At 33.2% G+C, this 14,322-nt stretch overlaps 2 protein-coding genes across 7 annotated transcripts; one reads left to right on the top strand and one right to left on the bottom strand.

The window, feature by feature from the left end:
* The first annotated feature begins 4,508 nt into the window (after positions 1–4,508).
* Positions 4,509–6,206, top strand: LOC123894171 (O-fucosyltransferase 23-like). The gene is made up of 2 exons (XM_045944086.1): positions 4,509–5,376; positions 5,491–6,206. The coding sequence occupies exons 1-2, from the start codon at positions 4,650–4,652 to the stop codon at positions 6,084–6,086; spliced, it is 1,323 nt and encodes a 440-aa protein (XP_045800042.1). The 5' UTR covers positions 4,509–4,649; the 3' UTR covers positions 6,087–6,206.
* An 889-nt stretch (positions 6,207–7,095) lies between these two features.
* On the bottom strand, positions 7,096–13,737 carry LOC123898919 (protein argonaute 2-like). Of its 6 annotated transcripts, none has more exons than XM_045949961.1 (4): positions 13,198–13,737; positions 10,864–12,073; positions 8,129–9,897; positions 7,096–7,840 (listed from the first exon to the last, which is right to left on the bottom strand). In XM_045949961.1, the coding sequence occupies exons 1-3, from the start codon at positions 13,622–13,624 to the stop codon at positions 8,439–8,441; spliced, it is 3,096 nt and encodes a 1,031-aa protein (XP_045805917.1). In that variant the 5' UTR covers positions 13,625–13,737; the 3' UTR covers positions 7,096–7,840; positions 8,129–8,438. The 6 variants fall into 6 exon arrangements, with proteins under 6 accessions (XP_045805917.1, XP_045805915.1, XP_045805916.1 ...); XM_045949959.1 differs by having other exon boundaries at positions 7,096–7,830; XM_045949960.1 differs by having other exon boundaries at positions 7,096–7,566.
* Between the last annotated feature and the right edge of the window lie 585 nt (positions 13,738–14,322).

The following is a 14,322-nucleotide window of genomic DNA, read 5'->3' as shown; positions in this document are numbered from 1 at the left end:
GTCTGATTGTTGGACCGGACATGCTAATGAACCGGTGGAAACCGGAATGAACCGGTGGAAACCGGAAAAACCGGTGAACCGGCGGTTTTTTGAACCGGCCGGTTTATTTGCGGGCAGATTTTTTAAATTTTTTTTATGCTTTTTTTTTTTACGTTTTTTTTTTTCTTTCTTTTGTACGCTTTTTTTTTTTGTTACGGTAAACAACAAGCAGAACGGATGAAATTGTTTTGAAACGAAACAAATTTCACTTGATATCCAAAGCATAACAAGAAGTAACATTGGATAGGGCAAAACTAATAACAATAGAAAAGAAACAAATGTTTGCTCAAAATTATTAACCCATTTGAATATTCCAAGAAGAAAGTAACAATATCATCCCATGAACTGAAATCCATAGATCAATCACCGAAAAGGTCTAACCTTGGCTAACAAAATCAATATTAGGCATGTTTGAAAGAAGAAAAAAAAAATCAGTAAGATGAAAGAAAGGCAGAGAGAGAGAGAAAAGAAGAAAGAAAAGAAAGAACAAAGATCTGGCTAAATAGTGAGGAGAAAAGAATCAAAGAAAAGAGAGAAAAAAGAAAGAAAAAACGTAACAGATGGAGGAAGAGAGAAGATAGAGCTGCTGTGCAAGTAGGTTGTGTAATAGGAGTAATGAAATTTCAATTTTAGGGTTATAGCTTTTATTTGGGCTTTTGGGTCAACAAAACTAGGTAAATTAATAGCCCAAAGTATTATAAAAAGACTACTTTTCTTTTTAACCAAATAAAAATAAATCAAGTATATTTGACATACAATTTTTTTTGGTAAGATATAAAATTATTATTTATTCTTTTAAAACCTATAAACATAATTTATTTGTATATGACATTCTTTATATAAAAATTTATTTATTATTATTAGTGGTATATGTCCTTGTTTTATAGAATTTATGGCATTCTTTTTATGAAATTTTCAAATTTTCATATTTTTATACTTTTTTAAAGACCGAGTTATCTGATTCAACCGGTTTAATAACTATATAGTCTTATCATAGAGACCGGTTCATTCCATCGGTTTAATCCGGTTTAATCCGGTTTGTCATGCGGTTCGACCAGTGACCCAGTGGTTCGACCAATGAACCAGTGACCCAGTACCCTCGCCGGTTCGATGACCGGTCCGGTTTTTAAAACACTGCTCCTTATCTGTAAAGTGGTTGGAATTTGGTACTATTATTCTATTACTACTACTATTATTGTCAAATTCTAAATCCAGAAAAATATATTGTGATTAATGATTAACCGATAATGTCGTTATTGATAGATTTTAATTATTTTTTTCACCCTCTAGTTCCTAGGAGAAGGAGATCCTGGTAGTTCAGAATTTGGGGCGAGTTATGGCATTATGTGGTTTCAGTCTCCTTCCAAATGCAGTTGTGCGGAATCGAACCATGGTCTTTCCTACCAAGTTCAGCGTCAATCACCACTGAACTAACTAACATTTGGTGAAAATTTTACTAAACTTGATTTCAAAACGGTAGAGTTGTACGTATAAATTTGATTATTTTTATTTGGCCATGTAGTTTAGTTAAAAAAAATTCTAGTCTTAAAGGATAAATGAGATGATCGAGGTTCGAATTCTGCACTCTGCATATAATGCAATGTCCGATGTATAAATTTGATTTATAAAAAGCAAGTAATAAACAAAATAATATTGTAAATAACAATATAGAAAACAACAACACATAACAAATATTTAAGGTATTGAACAATTTTGTCATGTATGAAACATTAGTTTGATTAAATATGATTCAGTTAGGGAAGATCCGACCGTTTGATTTTTTTGGTGTAAACCGGGTACAGAGACTAATCCATCGAGCCTTGTGGGATCCAAATCGGTGGCAAACTCTCCCTAAGAGTTTTAACACGCATGCCCAAGCCAGAGATCGAACCCAGGACCTTGGTTAAGCTAGAAGAGACTCACGCTATCTCATCTAAGTGTTATTAGGTATCCGACCATTTGATCTTAATCATATGATATAGATGTAATGCAGCTATATAGTTTGATTAAATCATCTTTATATCTAGATCGTATGATCTTAATCGGACGACCAGATCTTTCCTGATTGTATAACTGCATGCAATTCGGCTCCTTGTAGATCATATACATTATTTAGGGTTTAGGTAAGTGTGATTGATTAGTCCCATTCATTGCAAGAGAAAAGAAATAATAGAAAAGTATCACTTACACTATATTTGTTTAGGTAAATTTATAAAAGAGAGAAATATGGAAGAGAAAGAGATGATAAATAAATTGACTATTTCTGTAGATTGAATAAGGACACGAATAAGGAGAGAAAGAGAAATATAATGGTTAGTAATTATAAAAAAACAAAAACAAAAAATTCTCTCCATATTAAGCAAGAGGTGTGTCAAGAAGTGGAAATAAATAATTTCCCAACATTGCCCTTATTCAACTAGTCTATTTTTTTCTTGTATAAAAAAAAGAAAAAAAAACTAGTCTATTTTCGTACATTAATTTTTTATAATTAGAAAGAGTAAATTTGTTATTGTGCCATTTTTATTAATCTATTTCTTCTCACTTTTCTATTCATTCAAACCGTATAAAATTTTTAGTCAACTTATCTTCTATCTCTTCTCTTTTATTTTCCTTCTCACTATTTTCTTTAGTATCCAAATTCCAAACATAGTGGTAGTGAAACACACACATATTAAGAATATCCACAACGGAGCTACTCATTTTTTGAGTACTTAAGTGGGACCCACGTGTACACATCACTCATTTATAATTTTTTAATAATAGTACATAATAAGTACTCAATCCCTCCAACTCAAAAACCTCTTACAAAGTTCTAAATTGGTCCCACTAATAACACATTTCTCAAATAACTCAACATCATTATAAATGAGTCTCACATAAAATATATAGGTACTATGTCTTATTGTAGAATCAGTACCTATTAGATACCATTTTATTTTTGCTTCAATAGAAATATCTATTAGGTACTAATACTTAAAAATATAAGTACCACCATTGAAGATAGTCTAAGTATCGAGAAGTTTTTGTAAAAATAAAAGTGTTGCGAAATTTTTACATTTTATTTCCATCTGAGATTTACTTATTATAAATGTTTAAGAAACAACACTTTTTTTTTGTTGCAAAATTTTAAAATGGACTTAAGAAAGATAAAGAGTTAGGAGAGAGAGGTCGAGGATAATATATAATTTACTTTTTGGCTTCATCTTATGAGTAGAGATTTTTTCCATTTTGTTTTAAAAATAGACAGTACAATTATTAAAATTTTTGTGTATAAATATTAAAATAATATCATTGTAAAAAATATTAAAATAATATTAATAATTTTTAAAAGACGTGTATTTGTGTATTTATATTGTTGATTTACTTCAAAACTATAATAATGCACATTTTCATTTCTTTTGAAAAATGGAGAGGATCCATACTCCCATCTTATATTTCCATTCCAACTTTCAACAAATCTCTCTCAATTTTTTTTTGGTCCATAACGATTTGAGATTTTCTCGCGTCTCGCTTTTTCTCACGATTACTATAATTTTGAAGAATTTTATAAATATATTAAATAATTGAATCTACCAAATATTACATCATTGATTTATTGTATTTATATTTTCAAAACTTTAGTAATAACAAAAATAAAGAGAGCAAAAACTGAAAAAGATCTTGATTCATTCGGAACATCTCTCTGTCCCTAATTATAAGATTCTGTTTGACATTGCACGTGCGCCAATGCACAATTTTAATCGCTAATATCTTTAATTGTATATTAGTAAAAATTATAAAAATTTAATATTTTAAAAATACTCATCAAAACAAATTGAACAAGATCTTATATACTAATATTTACATCTATATATTATTATAAAAATACGGTCAAAACAAAATAAATGAATTTGTCAAACATAGACTTATAATTAGGGACGGAGAAACTATTATTATTTCTAGTTCCATTCCAATCCATGTGGTTCTTTCTTTTGAGACACTCTGTTCTTCCTCTGCCCATTTCCCAACCGCTGTTATTCAATTTCAATCACTCATTATTTCTCATTTCAAAGGTAAACATATCAACATGCATGCAGACACACTGTGTTCTACATGCATCTAATAATCCTCATTTTAATCCTAACATGCATTCTTGTTTTTTTCTTTTACTTTTTCACAATCCTAGGTTCTGACATGAATCTCATAATGTTTGTTGCCGAGATTCATTTACATGTGTGTCTGTTATTTTGGCTTGAAAACATAGATGCATGCAAATGCAACATTTTTTTTTCCCCTTTCTTTTTCTTAATGCAAGTTCAATGACATAATTTAGAATAGAAATTCAATCTTTTTCACATTACAATTCCATATACTATTCTGGGTCATGCTGATTTTGTTTTCTTATTTCCCTTTTCTTTTTTAATCTTTGGAATGAATTAAAAAAATAATTTTTTTGTTGTTGCTGATTATGCTTTTTGCATTTCTCTTTCAGATTATGAAAAGGGATTCAAAATTGGATCTTGGCACTGATGTTGGTGACAATTTATCTAAGTGATGCTATTGTGTAAGTTAATGAGTTATTATTAAGTTAAAACAAAGTTTGAATCTTTGCATGGAGAATTGAATCTTACATGGAGGCATTGTTGAAGTTATTTGGTGGAACTTTGAATTCAATAACTAGCAAATGCATGGTTTTGTTTGTTACTATTTTGATCCTAAGAGTACTTTTTTTCCCTAGCTTTGATGGAATTGAGTGGAGAAATCTTGTATATATCCACAACCACTCTCAACCATCAATGAGTTCTTCCGAATTCGGAATTAGGCCATTTAAGTTTTTAGTAGTTCCACAGCTTGTTTGGGGATTAAATAATCAGAAGATAGCGTTCGCAAGGGCTTGTCTTACTGCTAGAATGTTGAATAGAACACTTTTGATGCCTAGCTTTAGTGCATCCCTTTTTTATAAAGAAATTGAGCTATTGCAACCAATTTCGTTCGACAAAGTATTCCAATTCAAAAAGTTTAATGCACTTTGTAGTGGTTTTGTCCGGTTAGGGCGTTATTCCGATGTCTTGAATAGAACTCGAGTGCTTGAAATGTTGAAAGGGAGTGGAAGGAAGTGGACATTGGATAGAGATTTATCACAATTGAAAGAGTATAGTAAAGGCTCTTATGATGACTATGAGGTAATTGAAATTTTAGGGAAAAACCCTTTCTTATGGCATGATCATTGGCCTTTGAAGGACTATGCAAAGGTTTTCGAGTGTTTGGTTTTGATTGATGAGATTCGTAACGAAGTGGAAAAGGTTGTGTCTAGGATTAGGGAAGTTGGAAACACCAGATCAATTGAACTGCAAAAAGGTATCACCTAATTAAACGACAGTCTTAGTTTTTTCTCCAGTTCTGAAGTTTTTCACATTATATTCTTGTGTTTGGCCGTGTTCCTTAATTTCTCTATGTTGTTTTTTCCAACAGGTAGGTCTTCATTTCAGCCTCTTCCATATGTTGCGGTCCATATGAGGATAGAAATTGATTGGATGATTCATTGCAAAAAGTTAGAGCAAAGATTGAACACTGATCAAATATGCAGTAGCAAGAAAGAGATAGTGGAAAGAGTTAGAAACATAGTAATTGGTTTGAAAAAAACTCCAACCGTTATTTATCTCGCGGTAGCGGATAAACTCCTTAACAATTCATCCATAATGGAAGATTGGGGAGAAGGGTTTCTTCCTTATGAGAAGAAGAAACTTGGCGTTGAAGGAATCTATAAGAAGTATTCATATCTGATTCAATCTGCAATTGACTATGAAGTTTGTTTACAAGCTGATATCTTTGTTGGAAACAGTTTCTCGACATTTTCAAGTCTTGTAGTTCTTGAAAGAACACATAAAATGATCGGAATGAGTGTCGCGAGAATGTGCGGAACCGATGTAAGATGGCCTTCTTATGCATACAATGTACCAGGTGAATCAAATGGTGCAATGAGATGGATTACAAATATGTCTGAATCAAGTCTTCAAACAATAAGTTATGGCACCAATCATGTCTCTAATTGCAAGGGACATATTTAATTTTCTGCTTCTGATGTAAAATTTTGAGTAGTTTAGTTTAACAGCCTCATTCTCTTGTCTAGACATTTTTCACTTCTAGTGTTTGATTAGCACACTTCAAAATATATTTCATTTGTTGCATTTAAGTCTCTATTTAAACTTTAAACATTCTTAGTCCTTAAAGATATAAAGACCATGTGATTTAGTCCTGTTGAGAGACTAATTTTGTTAAATGTAAGGACTAAATAAATTAAAATTCAATAGAGATTAAAATAACAAAAGTTGTATATTTTTAGGGATAAAAGTAGGTAGAGAACACGATGGATTATAGGTGCTAACACTGAGGTTTAGTTTATTGTTATGTAATGTAAATTTAGCATTTCCTTGTACTCAATTTGTTTCTATTTATAAGACCCTATGAATGCATTTCAAGCAATTTGTCATTTCATTAGGTTGTCATTGTCAGGAATGTTGTAAAGTAAATTCCAATCTTAGAAATGATTTTCTGGTCACTTGCATTTGCATTAAAGTAAATTCCAATCTTAGGAATGCTACAAATGAACAAAGCTTTAATTAAAAATGGCAGTGATTTGAACTGTAGACCCCCTATAATGGATTAAGAAGGGGAGCATATACACCTATGATAAAGGTGGGTAATCAAAATAGTGTTAGAATGGAGGGTAGGGAAATTTATGTAGAATTCTATATCCAAAAGGAGACTTAGACTTGTTGGTTTCTTTTTTAATGACATTTCAAGCAAAGTGATTTGTTCAAAAATAAAATAAAATTGGGGTGAATAAGTCATTGCATTATTTCATTCTACATTTGAATGGAAATGTGATTATGGGATTGATGCTAAGACCTTATGGTGGATTAATACAAATGGTTGTTGCAAAAGATGATTGCTCAGCCACCTCTAAAATGCAGCATTTTATTAAAAACACCTTCTGGTAAAGTATATTTTAACAAAAAAGAATTTTAGCAAATTTGAGTAACTAGGAGGTGGATAGAAATTATTGTTCCAAAAAGGTAGCATAAACACTTCAATTACATGTGAAATATCACTATTGAATCAATCATAAATCATAGGTACGAAATACTCCTCCATCTCAAAATATAAGGGAAAATCGGTCAAACAAAGTTGATGTATTTAGTCCAAATTTTTAACCAAATACATTAACTTTCTTTGACCAATTTTTCCTTATAATTTGGGACGGAGGGAGTATATATATAAAAAGAAATTGTGCATAGAATGCTCGAGTTTCATAAAAGACACGGTCCCCCGGGTGGGCGTGTCAAGAAGTGGAAGTTCCAAGAAAGATTTGATAACAGATTCTGTGTGTCTGGGGTTAAAATATCATGAAGAAAAAATTGATTATTCCCTTATCAATGTGCACATAGCTTACAAGTCATCGATCACAATCTTCGCTGCAGCATGCCTGATGTGATCAGTGGTGACTGATGAGTATACTTTTTGTCCAATTTTGTCGCTTCCTCCTTTCTGAGATGACAGTATTTGTAATCATGATCAGTTCAGTGTGACATTAGGTCTATAAGAAGCTTCTATGCAAGTTTGCAGATTCACATGTGGATGTTAGAAACTATGAAACTAGTACTTCCAGGTAATACATACATAGGATTAGGAAAACTGAGATACTTAACAGATTTCTCAGGCTATTATACATCATTCCCAGTTTTAAACTCAACCATGGCATTTGAAGACTGAATTTCCTATTAGTTACGGATTTTTGAGATTCCAGATAACCTGAAAAACACTGATGTTGAGGAACCGAACAAATCATTTCAGGGGATGAAATACATACTATAAATAACTGTTGCATACAATTCGAGCCAAATGCTCATGTCAAAAATAGAAATTAAAAACTGCACAAACAAGAAAAAGAAACCTTTGGAAATTGAGTTCCACCAAGCATAGCAGTATTATATCAAGACACAAAACAGATTGCCAATTTCAGTAGCAAAATAGCAATTAAAGATTGATGCTAAGAAGTAGTGTTAATCCACACATGTTAACAATGAAACATGATACTAATAAAACATACCTTAAGGTGCACGAGGTGCGGGAAGAGAAAAACAGTGCCTTAAATACGAGCTCAATTGAAGATCAAAATTTTACTTGAAGAACTAGGCTTTGAACTCCAGAGTGGTCAATTGATTAGAGCCCGTAAATTTTCCAGGGAAAAAAACTCGTCTAAAATGGAAATGTATATCAGACTCATAACCTAAGCCGTTAGATTCACACACAAACTACTTCACTGTTTTCAATAGAAAAAAGCAGAAGACACAATATGTGTAGACAGGAGTAAGTCACAAAATTTTCCCCAGCTTCTGTACAAGTGGATGATAGCTCCCTTAGATGAAGAACATTATGTTTTCCAGGTCAGCATGCAACCTGTAAAATCCCTGTTCAAACGAAGCTGTTGGTGGAACCGAAGATGAATCTTTAGAAGATGAAGATGCTTTTGACTTCTTAGGTTGCATCCCAATCTTTGCTTCGTGGTATAACCGTCCTCTATAAGCAGCAAGGTCAGCATAATACACAGGAGGGACTAAAGATACAGGTTTAGTGCACCTTGCAAATGTGAAGCACATTTCATATATAAGTTTCTGCAATTCATCAGATGTAAACTTGTGTTCATCCCATAAAACATGGTAATGAGTGGGCTTGCTTGTACCTAGGCTTCCATAGTAACTACAAAGGTAAAAGTCAAACTCAAAGGGGTGTGTAACTTTTGTGTCAATAACAGTTCCCGGTAAAATATTGCCACTGGAAGACCCATCCCTCCAACTGTCTGGAAAAAAACGAGTTTGATGTCGTTTTTGTGCTACAATATGAGTGATCGTTGGGAAATAATTTAATCTTTGGAATGCTCTCTTCAAATCAAGTAGCTCTTCATTAAGAACCATGTCAAACTGGTACTCACTCACCCCATCACGAAAAACAACAATTTTTTCTGGCCTGACTCCATTCGCCCTCCAATAACAACCAACAAGCTCAACACAAATCTCCCCGAAGTTTAATATTTTCTCACTTCGATTGCATTGAGGGCAAACACGAGCTGCATAACGATTTGCAGCGGGCCAATTAACGGTTGCAACCACAGCAACAATTGATGGACTCTTGTTGTCCCGAAAACCAGGGTGATTGACATCAGCCCCAATAAACATAACATGTTCGTCACCCTCAAAGTAAGGGAGCCTATTATTGAGCTCTACATTACTGCCTCCAAGCTTGGCATTGATCTTGAGAGCTAGATAAGTATAGAATTTGTCATCCCCTTGATTAGCACTAGGAGACAAACAACATTGAGTCACTATACCAACTTTGGTTTCAGAAATCCACTTGAGGTATTTGTAACCTGGATTTTTATAAGCCATCACACACAGAAGAAATTGTAGACCACCTTGGCTATTTTTACAAATGTTGTTGACTTTTTCAAGTAATTCAGATAGCAAGTCATGACTTGAAAGTATCTTCATTGAAGATTCTTCATACCAAATGGGCTCTTGCATAAAGATACCCAACCTTTTGTATTTACCAATAAGTTTTTCAATGAATTCCTTTCGTCTTAATTTCTTATTATACGGCCCAACACTGGTGAAATCAAGAATTGCCCAATGCTCAACTGGTTTGCCTTCCACCATTGATCTTCCAGCAAGGTTCCAATGACATTTATCTAGATCCACTGTTATCTTGATATTCTTGCCATTTCGATCACCCAACTTCAATTCTGGGGGGCCAATTACACGTCCTAGAATGGTTGTCATGGTCGTGCTGACTCTCATTCCAAAATTCTGAATATGATCACCACTGCCAATGAAGAAATTGTAAGTGGGATACATCTCCAACAAATAAGAAAACCAAGATAAAGGACAAATAATATAATCACAAATATAGTCACAGACATTAAATGAAAAAACCAGTTCTTATGTCTATACAAATATTCCAACCAACCAATTACTTCCAGCATTTACGCAAGACAGCTTTAGAACTGTATATTTGAATATCCACCCGTTATAAAGTAAGATATACAGGTTTGCACTTATATTGTAAGCTATATAAGTGTCTCATGTTTAACCAACTACTTGGAGGAGTCATCATGTTTAATCATTCATGACTTGAAAATTAACTGTCATCACTACAAAACAAATTCCACCGCAAGTCATATCTCATTAGGAATGCAATACTATGTTTTCATGATCTTCTTAGGAATCTTACAGTGTGATTCATATTTTTTAGTTAAGTGTCTAATTGTCAATTTGAAGTTATGCTAGGATTAGGAATATGGTCAAATATTATATTTCCTTCTCGTCTTGCAAAGAAAGTTGTCTCTCTTAGTTTTCATAGACTTAATAGGTTCAGAGGTTACTGTAAGAGTAAATTGTAGTTCTTTCCTGCTAGCAGTTAAGTTTTTCTTCCCTATCATTGGACTTCTTTGAACCAATTTCTTTCTTGTTTAGAATACCCAAAGAATTTACCAACTTTGTCTTTGCAATGGATACTAGAGCACATGGACTGATCTTGTTCATATACTTGCATTAGACACCTGATATGACATTTAAAGGGTCATTTGCAGCCTTCTTCACACAAGAGGCAAAATTGAAGGCTATATGTATGCAATTTATCCTTTAAATAAGTACCTATTACCTATTACCTAATGATATAAATCTATCATTGTCATTTCATACATCTGTAACCCACAAACAAGGAAAGTAATAAAAGTTTGAAAAGTATTAATGTTTGGAAATAATACTATGGAACCAACATTCCACTTACCCGCAAGGTCCATCACTCGATTGCACCATCTTCTGTATGGCACCCTGCCTCTCGCTTGGGTGAGCTAGTGCCATTGCTTCCAATGTCTTCGCAGAAACACCATCCAAACGCTCCTTGGGATATCTTTGGCCCTCAGCTACAACACAAAATTCCATGGGTACATAGTTCTTCTTGTTTCCTTTCCCTAAATCTAAACAAGGAATATCTTTGTATACAATGTCCTTACCATATTTGTCATTAAAAAAGCTAAGAAGACTGACTTCCTTTTCAAGTTTCCATCCCTTAGTATTGTCTATGGGGAAAGTGACATACCTTGTAGCTGTAGGTGTTAATCGTACAATGCTATATTTCTGTTGGGATTTACGGTGAGTCACACTAACTTTCAATCCAATAAGCACCTCCTCAACATATTTCCTGAAATTTTCAAATTCACCCAAGCTAAAGTTTTCGATACGCTCATGCAAGAAATCCAAGACTGACATTTGCTTTCGGAAAGGCACCACCGAGTAGTCTACACATAAGGACAGACCCTGAGATGTAGGTTTTAAACTATGATGATACCCCCCGACTGCGATTATTCCAGGTCGAAGTTCCTTCATTACCAGAGGAGGATTTGTGGGATAGAAGTATCGTCCCACAGAAATTGTGCACCTATTGGAATTCTCTTTTATCACCACATCCATCCCTTGCAAAATATCCCTGGGAAGAGAGAATGAATGCCCACAAAGATAGTCCATTAACTTGCAAAGTCTGAGTTTATTAAGAAGTGTCAGGGTAACACTATATAAAGTGATCTTTTCATCCTCTCCTTCAGAGATCTCCACAGTAATGGTCTCTTCTGGTAACTGCACTGCACTAAAGATATTTTTTGCACCGTCATGTGCAGTCATATCCAAGGGAAACCTCTCAGGATCATCAGAAAACAATTTCTCTCTAATCACGGACAGATCAGCATTAGATAACTTACGAGGCTGGCCAACTTTTGAAGAAAACTTCGATTTGACATTAACATTATAATGAAATATTATACTATCTGGATTGAACTTAACAGGAAAATGATTGACACGGAGTGTGCGTGTAAGAACCGCTAACGTGCCACCATTGTCAGGTCTCCGAATAGGCAAAGTTTTATCCTTTTTTTCAAGTGAAGAAGATGCTGTAGCTAAATTGTCCGATATTTGCAGTCTTTCCAGTTTGGGAACGGCGTCATCTACTAGGAAAAATGGAAAATCATCAACTAAAGAAAATTGGCATAATAATTAAACAAGACTTTTCGACAATCTAGCGGTGAACAGATCCTAGTTTCTTATCAGTAAGCCAATGATTAAAAACTAAATAAAAAAATGAAGAGACTGTTTCCTTCTTGCCTTTTGTTTTCAACCTCTATTAATACATTTCCATAAATAATTACAAAATCACAAATTTTCATTTTTTCAACTTTCAAGAATTCATTGAAATCCGAAAACAAAGTGAAAACAACTACTTATCAACTAACATTGCTGAATATAAGATGTTGATCCTAGTTCATAGTCTTATTATAACACAACTAGTTAGTAGCCTTTAATGTGCAAACAGAATTAAGCAAAATAGATTATTTTGCCATGCTCTCTTTACTTTCATATTTTCAACACAACCAAAATCTATATAGGAGCAACACTGATACATTTGATTGTATTCAATTACTTCCATTTCGCAAACTATCACCAGTGTTAACGTGCTAGTGTCAGCCTCCTCATTCCGGAGTTTGTGTCTGTGTTAGTGCTTCATAACCAAAATATACCTTTTAACTAGTCGTAACTCGTATAGCAACACAAGTTTGGAGACAGTGCTTCATTTTAATTAAAATAAGGATTTTTTTTTTTTCTTTTTGATAAGCAAAATTAAAATAAGGATGTAATATGGTTTATTATAAATCCTACCAAAAAAAAAAAATAAGGATGTAATAACACGAGTCAAGCAAAACACAATTTTCTTATTATTACTTAAGCTCTATTTGGATAAACAGCTTAAGTAAGGGCTTATAGCAAAAACGTTTATCATATAAAGTGCTTATGTATAAACAAATAAAGTCAAACTATTTTCATATAAAGCAATAAGTTGTTTTCATAAGTTATCCCGGAGAGCTTATTAAAATAAGCTAGACACATATCATAGGTTTAGTCTTAGTGTCTCACTAGTGGTTATACAAGTAATTACGCTCAAATCAACCAATCCAAATTGTCATTAGTAATAAAAATAGTAAAATATCATTAATCGTCGCAAATATTTCATACCTATAACATGATTAACAAATGCATACTAAATTATTTATTGATTAGAATGTTAAATATATACCTAATGCTGGAGCATTTCGCCGCGATTCATCAATGTTTCTACCTCTTTGAACACCACCAGAACTCGATCCTACCGATTTCCTCACACCATAATTTTGATTCCATGGATAAGCAGTAGCAGTAGCAGTAGACCTTGATCGTCTCCATTCTGGTTCCCAAACACCACTAGCATTCACCTTTGAGCTTCGCCATTCCGGTTGAAAGAGAATCTCCTTTTTCTGTTCTTCTTCTTTCTTTTGAACTTCATCGCCGGCACCGGAAGGAGAAGGAGAAGCGGTTGACCTACCTCGCCTCCATTCTGGTTGGAGAGTAAGGTTTTGGTCTCTTCCGGTGGAAGCAGTTCGGCGTCTCCATTCTGGTTGAAGAATCACCTCGTCGGAAGTTTGTTGAGTTTCTTTTCTTCCGCCGTAACCGTCACCGGATTCCATTGGGGGCAATTACGTGATCAGGGTTACTCAGTGTGAAGTGAAAGAATCAAAATTCAAATATTTTTTTTTTTACTAAAGTGAAGGATCAAAACCTGTAGTAATTTACCTATGACAAATAAAATAAAAAATTAATTAGTTTTGTTCTCTATTTTTTTTTGTCAAGTAGTAAGGGCAACATTCACACATTTGGATTCGAACTCCAACCACTCCAATAATGTTTCTCGTAACTACCATTTGATTTGAGACATTGTTCTCTATTTTTATTATTTTGCAAAATTGGTTATCTTATTTTAAGGTACCGTTTATCTCAGCTTTTTTTTAAGTGTAAAAACTCTTTTAAAGTTGTTTGGTAAATCTTACTTTAAAAAAAATGGTTAAAAGTTGTTTTTTTTATTATTGTAATAGGGTAAAAGATATGTTGAATAATATATTATAATTTTTCTTAAAATATAGAATTTTCTTTTTAATTAGAGCTTCTAAATATTATTGTTTGGCTTAGCTTCTTACTTCTAAGAAAAAATAAGAGGAAAAAAAGTTAGGTCAAACGGTACTAAGTAGAAAGAAACATATATTAGATTTATAAGCATAAGGTGCGCCTAAAGGCTAAAAATAATATGTTATTACATGCAAAAATCAAATGAAAACAAGATTAAAAAGACTTGGAACTTAAATAAGCAGTTGGATTTATCATTCGAGAT

This window comes from Trifolium pratense, linkage group LG7 (assembly GCF_020283565.1).
Source record: "Trifolium pratense cultivar HEN17-A07 linkage group LG7, ARS_RC_1.1, whole genome shotgun sequence".
Taxonomy (NCBI): Eukaryota; Viridiplantae; Streptophyta; class Magnoliopsida; order Fabales; family Fabaceae; genus Trifolium; species Trifolium pratense.
This window is presented reverse-complemented; position numbering and strand designations above follow the sequence as displayed.